This window comes from Eutrema salsugineum, unplaced genomic scaffold, assembly GCF_000478725.1.
Source record: "Eutrema salsugineum unplaced genomic scaffold, Eutsalg1_0 scaffold_1, whole genome shotgun sequence".
NCBI classification, from domain to species: Eukaryota; Viridiplantae; Streptophyta; class Magnoliopsida; order Brassicales; family Brassicaceae; genus Eutrema; species Eutrema salsugineum.
This window is the reverse complement of record NW_006256909.1, coordinates 10,825,411-10,844,306: the sequence shown is the minus strand read 5'-3', so window position 1 is coordinate 10,844,306 and position 18,896 is coordinate 10,825,411. Positions and strand designations below refer to the sequence as shown.

General features: G+C 38.2%; 5 protein-coding genes across 5 annotated transcripts; 1 reads left to right on the top strand and 4 right to left on the bottom strand.

Annotated features, from left to right (window-relative positions):
* Window positions 1-1,756: 1,756 nt before the first annotated feature.
* LOC18031050 (nucleolin 1) lies at window positions 1,757-3,165 on the bottom strand. Its single transcript, XM_024150084.1, has 7 exons — window positions 3,100-3,165; window positions 2,935-2,986; window positions 2,654-2,727; window positions 2,345-2,430; window positions 2,132-2,252; window positions 1,931-2,018; window positions 1,757-1,854 (listed from the first exon to the last, which is right to left on the bottom strand). Exons 1-6 carry the CDS (start codon window positions 3,115-3,117, stop codon window positions 1,947-1,949), a joined length of 423 nt encoding a protein of 140 aa, XP_024005852.1. The 5' UTR covers window positions 3,118-3,165; the 3' UTR covers window positions 1,757-1,854; window positions 1,931-1,946.
* A 201-nt stretch (window positions 3,166-3,366) lies between these two features.
* On the top strand, window positions 3,367-5,092 carry LOC112082417. The gene is made up of 5 exons (XM_024150105.1): window positions 3,367-3,549; window positions 3,755-3,880; window positions 4,261-4,494; window positions 4,605-4,693; window positions 4,864-5,092. The coding sequence occupies exons 1-5, from the start codon at window positions 3,367-3,369 to the stop codon at window positions 4,916-4,918; spliced, it is 687 nt and encodes a 228-aa protein (XP_024005873.1). The 3' UTR covers window positions 4,919-5,092.
* A 4,320-nt stretch (window positions 5,093-9,412) lies between these two features.
* LOC18031049 (phytochrome D) lies at window positions 9,413-13,670 on the bottom strand. The gene is made up of 4 exons (XM_006414311.2): window positions 11,483-13,670; window positions 10,592-11,399; window positions 10,196-10,486; window positions 9,413-9,847 (listed from the first exon to the last, which is right to left on the bottom strand). The coding sequence occupies exons 1-4, from the start codon at window positions 13,668-13,670 to the stop codon at window positions 9,640-9,642; spliced, it is 3,495 nt and encodes a 1,164-aa protein (XP_006414374.1). The 3' UTR covers window positions 9,413-9,639.
* A 979-nt stretch (window positions 13,671-14,649) lies between these two features.
* On the bottom strand, window positions 14,650-17,002 carry LOC18031048 (ubiquitin-conjugating enzyme E2 32). Its single transcript, XM_024150091.1, has 5 exons — window positions 16,803-17,002; window positions 16,292-16,423; window positions 16,095-16,179; window positions 15,761-15,924; window positions 14,650-15,307 (listed from the first exon to the last, which is right to left on the bottom strand). The coding sequence occupies exons 1-5, from the start codon at window positions 16,911-16,913 to the stop codon at window positions 14,885-14,887; spliced, it is 915 nt and encodes a 304-aa protein (XP_024005859.1). The 5' UTR covers window positions 16,914-17,002; the 3' UTR covers window positions 14,650-14,884.
* A 344-nt stretch (window positions 17,003-17,346) lies between these two features.
* On the bottom strand, window positions 17,347-18,773 carry LOC18031047 (probable glucan endo-1,3-beta-glucosidase At4g16260). The gene is made up of 3 exons (XM_006414309.2): window positions 18,630-18,773; window positions 18,055-18,538; window positions 17,347-17,953 (listed from the first exon to the last, which is right to left on the bottom strand). The coding sequence occupies exons 1-3, from the start codon at window positions 18,688-18,690 to the stop codon at window positions 17,461-17,463; spliced, it is 1,038 nt and encodes a 345-aa protein (XP_006414372.1). The 5' UTR covers window positions 18,691-18,773; the 3' UTR covers window positions 17,347-17,460.
* Between the last annotated feature and the right edge of the window lie 123 nt (window positions 18,774-18,896).

Genomic DNA, 18,896 nt, shown 5'->3' with positions numbered 1-18,896 from the left:
TACTTTTCAACCCTACCATTTCCTTGAATTAAGCTAAACAGTATATTTTTAGTGTGTCTAGAGTATTTTTATCACCGAAAAGTCAAAAGCCTAATGTAGGGGAATGTCTTACGAACTTTTATTTCGAAACAAAATTACAAATTAGAGTAATTCATGAGAATCATGACAGTATATATATAACTTGATTTATGTCGTTTTCGTGTGCAGAAATCTAAATATGTTTTCCAAGATGTTTTCAAGATCTAATAATTAGCTTATTTATGTTAGTGCAGTATAATGTTATAAAACCCATAGAAAATAATCAAATATACCGCCACCAAGCTTATTTACGCACAAATCTCTAAGTTGATACGTGCAATGCTAATTAAATCATTTGTTAAGCTTTTACATTCCAATCATGAAGAAGTTTAATACAATGATGAAAACTAAGATTCTAAGAACAACGAAACTGATAACATAAATATAAATCAAAAGAACTTCTCATCAAGATTTATACTTTGGTTGTTGTTTTTTAACGTTATTACACTTAGTTTATGATTTTTCTACAATGTATGAATTGCAAGGATAAGTATAGAAGGATTCTATATGATATATGAGTAGTAGAAACGAATAAAACGAGCATCTCATTGTGAAAAAAAGGTGACGTGAAATTCAACATGGATTTGGAAACAAATTAATTAAGATTCTTCTCTTTTTCTTTTTCAGCGTCTCAACTACTTTTACCACTTGGTATATTTTCATTTGATCTTCTTTTATCATAATCATGCAGTTTATATCCATCCACAAATCGTTATCATTATGATCTGCCGACAAATTTAATAGTTACCTTGACTACAGAGTAAAAATCAGGAAGAGTATTAGGCAAACTGGGGTTTGTTTTCGTGTGCCTCTTTTTTTGAGCACGTAACAAATTTCAAATGAAGAATTTTTCCTTTCATTCGGGTTGGTTCAGTAATTTAGTTTCGAGAAATCAAAATATATTGAAGGGAAATGCTCTTGAGTTTGGGAAAAGAAGGTAGCCATTGGCTTTAACGTGTAGAAAGATGATTGAAAGAGAATTGACATGCTTTTATTTGCGGATGTTTCCCTTTTGTTTAGTTTTGTGACTCTTATAGATGTGTAATTTAGTTCAATTAGACAACATTATTGCTACTAAAGGTATAGATGATAGACAACTTTATGGGTAAGGCTACATTCTACTCGGACCCTTGAAAATATATGGCTTATTTGATACAAGAAGCATTTATAGACGAACTAGATCATGAGACTTAAAGAAGTTTGTCTCCTTCCCAATTCCTCAAATCGAAGTCTACGTCAAGTATGGCACCCTCATATCCAGGGTAATATTTGTACAAAGGTTTACACGCTTTAAGCGTTCGCACTTGCTCATGTGTAAACATTTGCCATTATGAAAACCCTTCACATGAAGTTGGACCAGTTGCGTTTTGATCTATATATCTACTTAATTGTTTAATTTAACTTATGATAATATTGATATGCCAATTTAATGTAGCTGGCTTTAGAATATTGAGACATTATATTGTTGTTCTTAGCATTTTATTTTCATAATATACACACACACCAAGGAGAAACTGAAATATTGTCTATCTTCTTTTTAAAAATACTCCTGAATTCTGAATACTCAATTGACCCCTTGCATAAAGGATAAAACGTAATATAGAGAGAAGCTAAGAAAAAAAACCAGACAATGGAAATACTAAATAGCAACAGTTAAATCATAATTAGACTAATTAATAACTCCTTAATTATTTATTATCTTCAGTTATCCTTGATTGATTCTCCCTTGGAACTAGACTTTACGCTCCTTTCACGCCGTCTCCGTCTCTGGTAATGCTGCTAAGATTACTATCAAGTGTCAACACAAGAACATACTTACACAAACAATTGGAAACAAAGGTTCAGTTTTTACCCGCTTTGTGGAGTGTTTACACCTCTGGAAGGTGCAACTGAAGAATAATTTCACGACCGAGCAAAGGTCTACCGTGAAATTCCAGCGCCTTTCAAGTAGAGAAACATCTTAATCAGTAATCATTACTTTCTCAAATGTCTCTCGTCAATTGTAAAGACAAAAAAAAAAAAAAAAAAAGAAAAGAAAAAACTACTCTCTCACCCTCTCTGCTTCTTCAGAAGAAGCAAAGTCAACAAAGCCAAAGCCCCTGAAAATGCCATCATCTTCTGGCATGGCAAGTCTAACATCAACGACCTCGCCAGCTTCTTTGAAGAAGAACTCGCTGTACATAAATGGAGGATATATAACAATATTATTTAAGGTCAATGGAATAGCTGCCAGAAAAACAACGAGAGAGGATGGTGCTATACTTACATATCTGATTTTTCAACTTGGAATGGGAGATTGCTAACAAAGAGTGTCCTTGATCCTCCAGTAGTTGTAGGCTTTGGTGGCTGTGGCTGAAAGTCAAATCATGATACACAAATATTAACTTCAAAACATAGTTAACCAGAAAGAAAGAGACTTATAGCAGCTACGATGTTAGCATTAGCATCTGATTTTCTGCTCAGCATCCACCCATTTTTACATCATACAGCAGAAATAGAGTAATTCTATCAGCAAACAGTAATGCAATATACAGTATCTGCAATAGGAGAGAAATAAGGACAAGGTATTCTTCACCTCCTTAGGCATCTCCTCAGATTCTTTATTCTGACTCTCTAGATTCACTTTGGTCTCCAAATCATCCGAAGACACTTAAGAAAAGCAGCAAATACAAATGTCAAAATCAACAAACTCTACAAGCACAAAAACCTCTAATCTCAACAGCAAAAGGCCTTATAAATGAAGATTCACGAACTACTTGAGACAAAAAACGCTTCTTTTGTTCCCAAAAACGCATGAACTTGATGGGTTAAACACATTTTTAGATAATCAGACCGAAAAGAAACCAAAGTCCTTACCTTTGTTCAAAGGCTTCGTTGTAGCCTCAATCACAGCAGGAACTGCTTCAACCTGAAAAAAAAAACCCCAAAAACATAAACAAGGTCGGATAAAAAGTTGTAGAAGAAACAGGAACAGAGGTTTAAGACAGAGTAAGAAAGCCATAAGGAGGAAGAAGATTATACTGTGGTGGCGGATTCCATGACCGTGGAGAAGAGAAGGAAAAAGGAAGCGGCTTTTCGAGAGAGTATAGAGAGAGACCTAATAAATTTTCCGGCTTAAGGTTTTAGGAAGATGTATTTATAGTGAATTTATTTATTTTTCCTTGAAGAGCAATTAAGAGAGAATAAAGGTGTTTCCTTTTTCCTCAAAACCTAATTTTGTTTTTCTTTAATTAATTTGTGTTTTCACTTTTCACCGAGCCTACCTTGAGATTCCGAAGTGTGTCGAAGATGGATTCCGCGTTTAGATTGGCGAAGGAGAAGCTTGAGAGAGAGCACAGAGAGAGGAAGGAAAGGGGGAAACTGAAGCTCGAACGAGAGAGGAAAGCCAAGGTCGCTGCGCAAAAGCAACGCGAAGCCATTGAAGCTTCTCAGAGAGTCAGAAGGATTGACGCCATTGAAGCTCAGATTAAGGTCTGTATTTTAGTCTCACGCTGCTCAAATCGTTGGTTTTTAGAATTTGGGAATTTCGAGTATCATCAGAATGATAGTTTCTCCTTAGGTTTTTGGATTCCTTGTAAAGTTGAGATTTTGTTTTTAGGGATCAATGATTGTAACGAAATTCCGCCTTTTGTTTTCTCCAAACGATTTTACAGAGTTTTGTTTTTCCACTCAACAGTGTCCTCCTCCGGCGTCTCTGAAGAGACACGATCGAGCCGAGAAGCAGAAACGGCCGAAGCTAAACCATCTCGACATTGAACGTGGCGCCACCGTCTCGGCTGATGACCAGCTTCAGCTTGATCAGGTTCTTTCTTTTTCTTTGTTACAGACACTTCATTAAGAAGTGGTGATGATGATGATTTGTTAGGAATGTGATTTGAATGTAAAATCTATCTCCTTTAGGTTTATAAGATTCCTGGTAAAAAAATTGAGATTTTGTAGGTAGGTTAGGTAATAATCTCTCAGTCAATGTATATAGATAGAAGTTCAATGTTATTATGGAAGATGAGGCAATGCTTGTAACGAAATTTCCCCTTTTGTTTTCTCCTATTCTATAGGTGAGTGTGCTAGTGAATCTTATGAAACCCTAAACGAGGAACAAGTTTACTCAAATGTCTGATAAATGCTTCACGTTTTTCCTGCATTTTCCTTCTCTAATTGATTTCATGAATCTTACATTGTTAGGCTAAGGCTTACCTTGCTGAAAGAAAAAAATATGTCAAATCGAGGCGGAAAGTCTTGCCTCCATGGATGATGACGACTCCAGAGAGGGTTAAGCAATGCTTGTCTCAACGTATGCAAGGAATGTATCTGACCGAGGAACAAAGAGGAGAGATGAGACAAGGAGCAAAGCTTGTTGGTGGCTCACAAGGACTTTCAGATGACAAGAAACCAGGCGATGATGATAAGTATATGAGGGTATGCCTTTTGTGTAAAATTTATTTGTGTTTACTTAGATTCCCACAGTAGCATCGTTTGGATTGTGTACTGTTTCCCGAATATTGATACATGTTGTTTCCATTTTGCAGTATCGCAAACCTTATTACGCCGCTCAAATGAAGCAGCAAGAGGTAGCTGAAAAGCCGAATCAGCAAGAATCCACAGCCTTCTGTTGTAGGTCTGTTTGAGTTTTAATATGCAGAGCTTTCAACAATTAAGACATGGTCATATTTTTACTATATTAGTGGGCCATAAACCATTAAGAAAGAGATTAGGTCTCATGATTATATAAGGATTACCGATTACGTGATACTCAGATAAGTTCCTTTAATGTGACTTCATTTGCAGAAAAGCTGGACTTGAATTTGGAGGCAGAAGCAGAAGAAGAAAACGTCGATTGTGAAGAAGGCTGAAAGCAAGAGTATCAACCATTGACCATATTTAGAATTGAGGTTGATTATGGAAACCAAGAATAACGATGATGTGATAAGCGATGCTTTAGTGCAATATTAGGTTATGATTATGCTAAGATTGCTGTTGCGGTTCTTGTTTTCAAAGGAAAGAGCTTTATCATCTTCACCAGATTGCTGTTCATATTAAAAAAATAAAACTACTAACCAATCTTTTTCATTCTTCTTATTGGAGTATGAGATCTGTTCATTAGAGTGAAGTCATGAACATCGAATATTTAATACTTCTTTTTCAGTATCACTCATTTCATTCAATACTAATAGCAAAATGTAATCTCTTCCTTTTTCTTTTCTGTGGCGTGGTACACAAGTAACACTATAAAGCTGAATTCAAAATACACCACCACGGCCTCCTCCAGCACCACTACCAAAGTCTCCTTCTCGAGTCTCCTACATTCCGCTGCTCCAATGATGAGCAACACAAGCATCAAACCCAAAAGACCAAATCGTTTAGAAACTTTCCCCATATTTTTCTTTCTGCTTTAATTCTTATAAGTGTTGTTCTTTGTTCAGGTGCAATGGGTTACTCACATTACTACTTACTAAGTTTATTTTATTGGAGCCAATGAGAATCAGTTGAGAGTTGAGACCTTCATCATTACACTAATTTGTATTTCTCATACAACTTTCTATGACGCATAGCAAATTGTTTATTTATTTATTTACTTATTTATTTGTCAACATAAACAATCGTTATATTTATGTCTCTAGTTTAATTGGCTTTTTTTTCTTTTCAAAACGTTGTATTGTATTATCTTTGAACTTTTTATGCCATCTTCTGAGGAAGAGAAGAATTGCTGTTCTTGTTTTCAAAGGAAAGAGCTTTATCATCTTCACCAGATTGCTGTTCAAATCTAAAAAAAACTACTAACCAATTTTATACATCTTGCTAGTATGAGATCTGTTCATTAGAGTGAAGTCATGAACATCGAATATTTAATATTTTTTTTCGTATCATTTCTTTCATTCTATATCAATAGCAAAATGTAATCTCGTCCTTTTTCTTTTCTCTGGCGTGATACACAAGTAAGTAACACTATAAAGCTGAATTCAAAATCCACCACCACCACCAAAGTCTCCTTCTCGAGTCTCCTTTATTCCGCTGTTCCAATGATGAGCAACACAACACAATCATATCAAACTCAAAAAACAAATTCGTTTAGAATCTTTCCCCCATATTTTCTTTCTACTTTAATTTTTGTAAGTGTTTGTTCTTTGTTAAGGGGCAATTGGTTACTTACTTAACTACTTACTAAGTCTATTTATTGAAGCAAAAAAAGAAGTGCATTAACGAGAGTTAGTTGAGAGCTGAGATCTTCATGATGAAGGCTTCATCATACACTAATTTGAATTTCTCATACAAGCCCTAGTTTCGCAATCTTTGATGCTACAAGAGTGCTGAGAAAGTGTTTCTTTTTGAAATTGTATTCCTACTGTACTTTTCAACCCTATCATTCTCTTTTAATCTTAATCAATATATATATTCTAATGAAAGAGTTCGACATGTGAGTGTTTTACGAACTTTTATTTCAATCAAATTTGCAACATAATTCATGGCTATATATATGCCTTGATTTATTTCGTTTTCCTATGCAGAAAGTTAAACATGTTTTCCAAGATGTTTTTAAGATCTAACTTATGTTAATTCAATATCTAATGTTATAAAACCCAAACAAATATCACCAAGCTTATTTACTCACGAATCTCTAAATTGAGACATGCAATGCTAAATAAATGTTTACAATCCAAACATGACGTAATTTCAAACATTGTTGATGAAAATCAACATTTTTAAGCAGCAACAAAAGTGATAACAGAAAGAAGTACTCAAGATTATAATTTGAGTTTTTCTTTGTGTTATTATCCAAATTTAATTTACTATTCTTCTACGATGTATGCAAGAGATAGATATAAACGGATTGACTGAATGATACTTGAGTGGATAAACGAATAAAAAGAGCATCTCATTGTGAAAAAAGGTGATGAGAAGTTTAACATGGGTCTGAAAACAAATTAATATTTATGAGATAATTCGTATTTAGCATTTATTTTATGTTGTAAATAAATATGTTTTACACTCGATTGTTGATTCTGTGGCTCCTTACAGTGGTAACGTAAAATCCACTTTTCATATTCTGAATGGATTTCTGAACAAATGTTGCACCAAAAAGAATGGCAGAACGTGTGTCAGATAAGCCAACAATGATCCTGATATCAGAATCATATCAGATGAGTCAAAAAAGAATGGCCCATCTGATAGCTTGTCTTTTTCCATAGTAGTGATGATAAGGATATGTAACAATGAAAATCACACTGTAACCTTTGTACACGGATGTTCTAACTTTTAAATCAACTCTATATAAAGAATATAGGTAAGTTAAGTGTAATTTAGTTATGGAAACTATGTTTACATAAGAAAAAAAATATGTTTTAAGATCTTCAATTCTACTATCAATCTCTATATTTTTTTTGTAATTTGTATTTTTTTTTTATATATTTTTGACGATCCAAGTAATATCTTTCATTTATTTTTCTTTTAATTTTTTCATCCAAATCCTTTGCAATAATTTTAACTTTCTCAATACTATTTTCAGTGTTTGTTTTCACATACATCTTTCATTGATTTTATCTTACTTTTTCACACCCTTAAATTTTTGTATATTTTTGTTTGTTTTTGGATTTTTTTTTCTCTATTATTGTCATCTTTTGTTTTCTACTTATGGTATATATTATCTTTTTGATTGTTTATTGAATGTTGTTGTTGTGTGTCTTATGGTTTTCTAGTTCATATTTTTTTCTTCGAAAATTTCTTAACCTATAGTTTTCATTTTTGGTATCATAACTTTTTTTTTCTATAGTTGCATTGAAAGAATAAAGCCCTGTTCGTTTTTTTATCTAGATGCTGCATCTAGATTTTGCATTTAGATCAGCATCTAAATATAATATCTAGATATTGTTTGTTTTTGAAACTAGGTTTTGCATCAAGATGCTACGTCTAGATACTAAATTGTTCGTTTGTGAATTTAGAAAAATAGTTAGATGCAAAATATATAAAATGACTAAAAAGAACTATTATTTTTTAATAAATAATATTTTTACCAAATTAAGTTTTAAAAATACATGAATTTTTTTTTTTTTGCATTTTTTGTGGGAAAACATGATTTTTTATACTTGACGAGAAATTTTTTTACTAGAATTTTGAGTTTTTGACGGAAAATAAAGATATTGTGTTTTTGGTAGGAAATCGAGATTTTATGTTTTCGGCGAGAAACCAAGAGCTTTCGTTTTTAATGGAAAATCGAGATTTTACGTTTTTGGCGAGAAATCGAAATTTTGCGTTTCGGCGAGAAACCGAGATTATTTCTTTTTTAGCGAGAAATCGAGATTTTGCGTTTTTGGCGAGAAATCGAGATTTTACGTTTTCGACGGAAAAGCGAGAGTTTTTTGTTTTTGGCGGAAAATCAAGATTTTGCGTTTTTGGTGAGAAACCGAGAGTTTTCGTTTTTGGCGGAAAATCGAGATTTTGTATTTTTGGCGAGAAACCTAGATTTTTTATTTTTGATGGGAAATCGAGATTTTGTGTTTTTGGCTGGAAATCAAGATTTGCGTTTTCGCGAGAAAGCGAGAGTTTTTCGTTTTGGCGGAAAATCGAGATTTTTTGTTTTTGGCGAGAAATCGAGATTTTGCGTCTCTGACGAGAAACCGAGATTTTGCGTTTTTGGCGAAAAACTGAAAGTTTTCGCTTTTGGCGAGAAACCGAGAGTTTTTGCTTTTAGCAGAAAATCGAGATTTTGTTTATTGGCGAAAAACCTAGTTTTTTGGTGAAAAACGTAGATTTTTCGTTTTTGGCGGAAAATCGAAATTTTGCTCTTTTGGCGAAAAATCGAGATTTTTGCGTTTTTTGTCGAGAAACTAAGATTTTTCTTTTTTTGGCGAGAAATCGAGATTTTGCGTTTTTGGCGAGAAACAAACATTTTTTGTTTTTGGCGGAAAATCAAAATTTTTTGTTTTTGGCGAAAAATCGAGATTTTGCGTTTTTGGTAAGAAACCGAGTGTTTTCGTTTTTGGCGAGAAATCGAGATTTTGTGTTTTTGACGAGAAACCGAGATTTTTCGTCTTTGGCGGGAAACGGAGAGTTTTTATTTTTGGCGAAAAACTAAAAATTAACATTTTGGTGGAAAATCAAGATTTTTTGTTTTTTACCTAAACCATATGCAAACACTGCATCTGAACTCTCTATTTCTCAACATCTATAATATCCAGATTTTTGAGATGCTAATCAATTTGCATAGATGAACACAAATTTTTTTTGAAAAAACGAACAACATTTAGACATTTGCAATTAGATGCAGCATCCAGATACAGAAATGAAGAGGGTCTAAATTATCTTTGTTAGTTCTTCTTAGTTTGAAGCTGACAATTAAATCACTCCAAAAATATATGAGACTATAATAATACACTAGTTCAAAAGAAAAAGAAATAAAACATAACATTTGTAGGAAGCTATTTTATTTCTTTCTATAAGACTATAATAATACACAGTATACTACGTAGACCAACCAAAAAAAAAACTCTTAACTATATTACTACTCTTACATTTTCCTCTTCCTCCCAAATCTACATGCACCGGAATCAAAACTTTCACGGCCATTCACTAAGAGGGCATCAGAGGGACCGGGAGCTCGATAAGGATTAGGAAATAAGAGCGTTCGAATTTCCTTATGTACTGAACCTCTCCGTTCATTAGCTTCAGAATCTTCCTACAAACGCTTAGCCCTAATCCTTCATGACTGGTCCATCGGCTACTGTGGAACATATCTTGCACTTTCTCCGGCGGCACACCTTCCCCTGCACACGCCATCCTGTTCAAACAACACCAACAAACATTAACAAAACGATTCCAAGTGTTGGCTGTCTGCTAAAGCAATCCTTATTTGTGGCAAAAGCGTTTTAGTTATCATCCATAACTCTCATAATGCAAATAGCAAACAAAAAGATGAAATTTATCCGCAGCAGACAGAACATATTCATGAGAAAGAGATTTCAGATAGAAAGCCATATATTCTGCATCCTGAGTCTATGGTTTTCAGATAGAAAGCCATATATTCTGCATCCTGAGTCTATGGTTGTTATCTTTAATCCCAGCTTTAAGTCCACCGGCTAAACATTGAATTGGAGAGACAGAACCGGAAATCTGATGAAAGTTATACCTGAACTCTATGCGTATAGCAGAGAACCCATCAGCCATTTGTTTCAAAACCGGGTGTACATGGAGTTCCACAGAGCCTTCAGTGGGTGCATAACGGACGATACTTAGCAAAAAATCCGCCAGGACTTGTTGGATCCTTATCTGGTCACCATAGACAACCATGGATTTGATCTCCATGGGGATGTTCCGGATCAGCTGAAGATTTCTCTCTCTCACCACCAACATAGCTTGGCTTACCACTGCGTTTATGACGCTGCCAATGATGAACTCTGTTCTCTCTAACTGAAATGAACTGATGAGCAAAAACAGAGAGTATTTGTTTAGTAGTGTGAAACTGGGAATGAAACTTTATAAGATAATTAGAAGCGTGTGTGTAAAAAAGAATTTAAACTCTCACCCGTCTTCAATGCTTTTGGCATCCATGTTTCCTACAATCTTTGAGATCTGCTTCTCGCATGAAACACTTGTTTCAAGATACTGCTTCTGATCCTCGCTTAAATCCGTGGCCTCTAGCAATGAACTTGTGAAACGCAAACCGCTCAATGGATTCTTTATAACTTGGATAATGTAAGCCAACTCCTTACCCCTCGAGAAGCACTCACTCTCCTGCCTCCGCTGGATCTCTAGAGCTTGTTGCAGCTCGAGACTCGGTATCTGCAAGAAACAGAAAGCTCCAATGACCTCACCGTTGGGGTTGACCCGTTTGTTCATAGTCAGGAGAGCCTGAATGAATTTCCCTCTGCGGTCGAAGAACGGGAAAGGGAATTTATCTGTGTCTTGGCCACCAATCGCATTATGCAAAACGATCATGAACTTAGTCAACGCATCAGGACCCTTTAGCCTGCAACAGCTCCCAAACACTTCCTTAACAAGCAATTTGCCAATCACTTCACTGCGAGGCCAGCCTGTGAGATTTTCCATTGCAGTGTTCCATTCCAAGCAGCACGTGTTCTCATCCGATGCAAATATTGGAGGGATCAGAGGGTTTGGGCTATGGATGATGGCCTTGTAGTCGCCTTGTATATTGATGAACTTGTCCATAACAGTTTTATGACTAGTTACATCTTGTCCAATAAAGCAGACCCCAACAATGTTGTTTAAGTAGTCCTTGCTTGAGCATGCGTTGACAACCACAAACACCGCTTTCCCTTGTAGCTCGGCACCAAAAGTTTTCAGCTTGACCTCCACATTCTTGCCTTCGTCTCCTGCATAATTGTAATATGCATTAAATTATCAGATCTGCATGTTAGAGTCCTGCACAAATTGAATGTTAAAGAATTGCATATACCTTTGAGAGCACAAGAAAGAAGCCTATCAACTGCTTCTTCGTACTCTTTGTGTATCAAATCTCCAACCAGAGACTTTCCCATAGCTTCGTCAACAGAAAGACCAGTAAGCTCTGCGATCTTGGCGTTCCACCCATTAATGCAGCCGTCGATATCCACAGCAAATATAGGGACCGTCGCAGTCTCAATGAGCCTAACCATCTCTCTCGCAACTGCACCTATCTCCACCATCCCTTGCTCTGCCCCATCCTCTCCATGTGGCTGAACCGCACCAGAAGCAGCGGCTTTAGCTTCCATCGCTTCAGACTCCTTGAAAGAATCTCTTAGAATAAGCTGGAGCGAGTGAATAGCGTCCATTTCAGCAGTTTCCCACGGCTGACATTGGCTCTTAACAACTTCGAGAAAAGCCTTAAACGAAGAACGTGGATGCATTCGCTGGCCATCATCTTTATCCTCGGGATGGTGCTTAGCCCCTCCCCATTTGATCTCTTTCTCGGTATGAGACCGGAACCAGAACAAGAAGTCACTTTTAGTGATATACGCGACCGCCATACCGCAAACAGCATCCCCTAAAGCAGCTGCTCGAGGATAACCCGCATCGCCTAAACTATCAGTGCTTAAACCAGTAGAATCAGAATGGTTAGCAAGCAACCACTCCACAATATCATTTATCTGATTCTCAGTCGGAGCCACACCCAACGAATAATACTTCCCTCGGTAAAGAAACGCCGCGCCGTTACATTTTACCAAATCCATGATGCTCGGACTCTGCGTGACAATCCCTGCAGGAGAATCACGAAGAAGCATGTCGCATAACAAAGTCTGCATTCTCAGAACACGTTTTTCAGACACCTGCAAGGCTAACTGCAACTCCATGTTTAGCTGTAAGCCAAAGGCCTGCATTAGAAACTCACAAGCGTACCTCAGAGGAAAAGGTATGGAACGAGCCGATGTGTGATGGCAAACGACTAAACCCCAAAGCCTCATCGAGTTTCTTCCTCCACCGTTCCCATCTTCTTCATTTCCATTTATTATCACGGCCAAGGCCAACGACGCAATAGAGCCCATGTTAGCCATGTACTGAGCGTGACAGCCGTGAGGAGCTCGTAGAGTCGAACCCACCAAGCATATAGACTGCGTGAGCCTATCGTCTTGGACAACACGAACCGGTGACGCATGGCAATCTACAATCATTCTAACACGGTTCTGCTTGAACAAGAACCGAGATGCCTGAGGAATATCAGTAGCTGGATAATGCAAGCCAATATAAGGTTCTAAATCGTTCCGTTTACTCTCAGCGACGACCTCACCGTGTTCGTCTTCATGAAACTTGTACACCATAACACGGTCGTAACCAGTGAGATCTCTAACGCTTTCCACAACAGTGTCACAGAGGAGCTTGATGTCGCCGCCGGGAATCGATTGCAAATGAGAAATCGCCCGGACTGCGAGTTTCTGCGATTGGACCGCACCGGCAATTGAAAGCGCTGGATCTTCGGTTCGAGCCGGTTCTAAATCGATCACGATTCCTACATCGACCCTGTGAAGAATCGCGTAAAAAGGTTTGCCAGTGTTCTTAGAGTGAATCCAAACTGGGTTTAAGAGCGTGATTTCTCGGGCCACGAAGGCGCGTTCGAGGAGAACGATGCTCGACGGCTTGAAGAGGAAGCGCAAATCCGTGCCAATCGCTAGAATCTCTGACTTTTCCTCGATGCTTGGAACAGATTGAGACATGAGCCCTAGCATTTCCCGTGCATTTTCACTGTAACCGATGATGGTGAAGGTGGATTCGTCGACGGCGATTAAGCATCCGAAAGGCTGGATATAACCGCCGCGCTGGATCCGAGAGAGATAAGCCGTAATCTGCTGCTCCGGTACGGAGGAACCGTTCGTCGTCGATTTGAGGGACTGAGAGTAATCGAACGACTTGCCGGACTCACCGGACTGCTCAAAGACGGCGTGAAGTCTGGCGTCGAGAGTGAACTGTTGGGTAGCTTTGCTCATCGACTCTGTGCCGCCGGCGCCGCCGTGGTTTTGCGGCTTGTTCTGTGATGATCTTAGGGGTTTACTTGGCGACGACTGAGCTTGTTCTTGGAGGTGATTAGTCGTGCGACGGCTGCTCTGTTCGACGCGGTGGCTTGACGACGAAGCTGCCTCACCGTTGGTTTCACAACCACCTCCGGAGACCATATTGTTAACGAGAATGTGCGAAGAATTACAGCGAGAGACCAAAAATTCCCTTGTCGATCAATGGATTCTGAGCCAAATTTTCATCTGGGAAGAGTAATCAACCAGCTAAAAGTTGAACCGGAGGTAGCTAACCGGCGATTTCTTTAATTTGAGAAACAGAAACGAATTTTGAAATTTAAAAATTTCTATATAGAGGGGAAAGAGGACTCGGAGAAAGTCTGGGAAAGAGATTGAAATGAGAAACGTATGGGCCCCCTCCCGAATCCAATTAAAACGAAGCAGAGGTACTGAAGAAGAGAAAACCAATTTGAATTTTTTTGTAGTTTCTCAGGAAAATTGTTCCGAACAATAATATACTTCAGAGCGAAGAAACGTTTGGTTTGGGCTCCTCAAAAACGAATCAGAGGTGGTAAAGAAGAAAGGGTTGTTTTTATTCTCCCCAAAACTTGTGTTATCATCATTTTAACCCAAATCAAACTCTCACTTTGTTTGTTTTTGAGGGACCGATTTCCACATGGGATCGTGGATTATTCCGACAAGTGGCGGAGGCGCACGAGGGTAGGGGAAACAGAAAGGCATCATTTGTGGGCCTCTCTGGGCCTGTAACATGTGGGACATAGGATGTGGGAGTTACAAGGGACTAAACAAAATCAAGTTGTGGTCAATCGTGTAAGTTGTAAACTCACCAAATTTATAGTAAAAGTCAAATATACATAACGTGGACTACACTGCAGCCGAGTATTTTAGTTGTCTGGCCTCATTACGTCAAGAAAAAAAAATGATAATACGGAAAGTATCTTCGGCTTCTTCGCGTCAGAGAAACATATTACAGCTAGCTAAACCATCCAAAATAGCAAAATCGCAACCAACGTACGTGGCCTTATAGTGAATCACTAAACATTTCCAGTTTCAATTACGAGAATTGGGTTATTGACCTTCAGTTTCCTTTTGGTATTACAAATAATACGAAGCGGCGTTAGATTCGCGCAATGTCAGTTAGTTATATAGATGCAAAGTATTCCTTATAAGTGTTTTTGTAAAATATATTCAAGAAAAAGCTTGCAACACATCATAATACACCCTAATTTAGTTTAGTATGATTAAATTTAATTACTTATGTCCCCATCCACAATCAAATCACTTACCTATATGAACACTCCCTTCGAGTTTAGAGGCTTCCTTCAGGCCATCTCCCAATAGCAGAGCTTAGCAGTTCACGACTCGTCCATAAACACAGCGCCATGACCACTTGACCTTACGAACTTCTTTAGCAAAAGAACCACAATCGCAATCGTGAGTCCAACCGCCGCCCACGTGAACAGCCTATCTTCACTCGGTTTCTGAGCCGTCCTGACAACAACCGTTGGTTGCTCCCGCCGCCTCACCAAACCGTTTCCGCTCTCTCCCTCAGCAACCTCTACTACTGCATTCGCTTCTGGAAGAACGGTTTGAGCTGTCTCTTCTGCGATTTGATCAGCTAGACTCTCTTCAGCCGCTGTACCAGGTTCTGATATAGCAGTTGCAGCGTCTTGCGGCTTGGTTTGGGACTGACAGTCTGAATCTCCGGTGGGGGTTTTGTTACAATCCTGAGGATTAGGTTTAGGAGAAGGTGTCTTGCTGAGCATGTATTGATGAATCTGCATATACCAGTCAAAAGGACATGATAAAAAAGATGTTATACGAGGATTGTAAAATTAACATGTCCAATACCAATGTCTGTCAGAAAATTTTAAAATTAAAGGAGATTCTTAACACTACTTTTGGTTACTATTCACAATAATGTGTTTTTTCAAGTTACCAACTTTCAAAGGTTCCTTGCTATATGTTCATTTTGCTTCACGATCAACAATACTTACTGACTTACTGTAGCATCAAGTACTAATATCTAACAAATTTCAATGAGAAATGAGCATAACAAGTTTACATTCCAAACAAATCATAAATGAACTTAACCCATTTAAGATGGATAATCCGCATAGCAATTTGTTACTTGCGCTGACCAAGAGCTCTTTATGTCGTTTATATTAAGGGGAAAAAAACATATACAGACATGCAATATACTTCAAAGGAAGAGTGATCTAGTTGAGTACCTCGTCAATAACTTTTTGACGATCGGGAGAACCATATTTGGGTGGTGTCTCGCGTGATTTAGTGGCTAGCGCACGTCTCTCCTCCTTTGGGAAATCTACTGAGCCTATTGCTCCATTGGGGTTTGAAGGCATGAACGCAATGAGAGCCATCAAAGCAGTCCGAACTACAAATAAGCAAGAACAGATTCATGAGTAAAGTTGCTGATAATACTAAATCTAGAAAGGTTAACTGCTCAATTAGTTAATAGTTATAATTGTTTTGTTTAGTCTTTCAGTGACATGTTTGGATATTGTTAAATAAAAAAGGCGATATAAGAGTCTGTGATATTATTACCACTCCATGATGGTTGCCAGTGCTCAGGATGGTAATCAGATATGCTCAAGCAAATCTTGGTGTTGGTTTCAAAACGACCACTAGGCTGAAACAAGAGCAGAAACATTCATCAGAGAATATATATAGTCTCCTTTCCATGTGCGTTTGTATGTGTCTACTTGGTGAGCGTGATACAAGAGAAGAGTAAGAATCCTTACGGTCAATAACATGAATGAAGGAGGTTTAAAAGGATAATCTGCAGGCAACTGAATCCTCCCATGATAAATCCCACCTTCAAATTCAGTGTCACTAGGACCTATGATTGCGAATTGCCACTCAAAGATATTCTCCTGAAGTTATAACAGATAAGATCAATCATATAACTATCATCAAAGCATGTCAAATCAAGGAGCTTGCGATTCCAAGCTTAAAAAGCAAAGGATCGTCAGCGAATACACGAAGGTAGCATGAAAGCTGGAATGCATCAATGGAGCGGTTTCATAATCTTTTACCAAACGAATCAATTGATTCCAAAAAAATCCAGAGACCCATCAGAACACCATTCTACCAATAAACAAGCTGAGATGAATTGAAATATTCGAAATCAAACATCCAATTAACCCTAATTGAAACAGAAACAATGAGGTTTTTGCCAATAGGTGAATTTTCTATCCAAACATAGAGAAAAATCAGAGAATACTGAATTGCACGCCGTTTCGAGAAATCTACCTCGAGGGGAAGAGACATGAAATCATCAGACGGATTCGCTTGCATCTCCTTAACCTCCTGCAAAATCCTCTTCACCGCCGGATTCTTCCGGTTATACTTTTCATCCGCCATGTTCTCGCCGATGATCTGACCTGGAAAATCAAACCCACCGCCAAAAGTCCGCACGAGACCGATATGTCGACAGATACTTAATTTCACAAATTAGCAAGAGGAATCATATTAGTGTGTAAGATAAATATCGAAGACAAATAATTACCACGTCATCGTCTTTCCAATTTGCTTACGTGACAACCGCTGATTGGCATTTCGTTCATACAGTGACGATAAAAGAAGATATGAGTAATCTCTTTCAAGTATCCGACGATCTATAATTTGCCACGTCATCTCCGTTTCATAAATCGTCCCGACAGCTCATAACTCAAGTTAGAATCTTCTTAGATTTTAATGGGCCTTCGCCCCAAAAATTCAGCCCAACAAAAAAGCCTCAACGACGGATTATACTTTCGTAATCAATTTGTTTTTCGTTTATGACGAATTAAGTTTATGATTTGGAAAGTTTCTTCTTATTTCGAATTATTTATGGGATTATCTCTCCCTGAAACATTTCACAGTAATCTCAGATTATTCACTTACACAAATCTCAGATAACTCCAATTCATCACTCAACCGCCTTTCCGTCTCTCACGGCGGCGAATGTGATTGGAAACTTGGGCTGTTTATTAGGAAAAAACAAACCGAAATTCTTCTCGATCTCAGGACTCTTCTGATTCTCATCAAACATGGCAAACAAATACGTCTCCACTCCTCTCCCAGGTCTCTTCGGCGTCCCTCTGTTCTCCCTCACACGCGCCGCCAGATTCGTGTAATACGCACGCGCGTTGTCGAAACTCGCGGCGTTTCCGCCGTTCGATGGCCAACCGCTCTCGGAAACAACCACCGGAAGAGATCCACCGCCTGATCGCTCGACGGCGGAGTAAATTACGTCGAGCAAAGCGTCGAATAGATTCTGATAGCCGCGAGATCCGTCCCAGACGACGACGGAGGAAGAAGTGAAGAGAGCGTAAGAGAGAGAGATATCTCGTGGATTGCCGATGTAGCTGAAGTATGGATAAATGTTCGCGAGCAACGCCGAGTTCGTGCTCGTCAGAAACCTGATTAATCCAAAATCACGAAGAAACCGAGTCATTTTACAAACTGAAGTTGAACCGATTTTTAATTTTGGTTTGGTTCGATTTGGTTTAATTTAATTTACCCGATGATGGGATCGGTATAAGACCGAACGTCGCCGCGAAACTCGCCGGAGGAAGGAGGGAAAGAGTTTCCGATCAAAGTCATATCAACGGCTGTAGAGACTTTAATCCGATCATGAAGATTCGCGCCGCGCAAAGCATCGTAAACGTTACGCATCGCCGGGAGCACGAGATCGCCGCCGTTGGACGGAACGACTTCGTTACCGACGGCGATGTACTTGAAGTTAACGGCCGGGTAATAGTTGAGGACGTTGTTTTGGAGCCACGATCTAGCGGAAGAAGGGTTAGTGAGTGAACGGAGATCGGAGTTTGGAACGCCGACGATGACTTCGATGCCGGAGTTTTTGAGAGCGTTTAAAGCGGCTTGGTTTGGGTCGTAGAGACGGATTCTTCGGATGTTGTTTTGTCTGAAGAGAGCGATTGTCTCTGATTGAGATGGAAGGTTGTTCCCCAACATTCCATAGCATACACCAACTGGTTCTCCACCTGGTTTCATCATCATTTAAATTAAACATTAATTTAGCCATTCATGTGATTAAGTTTATATAATCCATAATTAGTAGAGAGAGAGAGAGACTTATTGGATTGAGTATGGTTGTGAAGAGAGCAAGGAGAAACAATGGGATCATTGGTGACATGGAATTAATCGAAATGGATGCTTTTTTTTTTGTCACCAAATCGAAATGGATGCTTAATCTATTGATAATGTGGGTTATCAAAACTCATTGTCTAATTGGGTTTGTGCTTGGCTTTTTATATGCAAACATTGGTATGTACTACGTACTACTTAAGTTTTTGATTATAATATGATTTCAACTATGGATGCGTATTATGTAGAATTCAA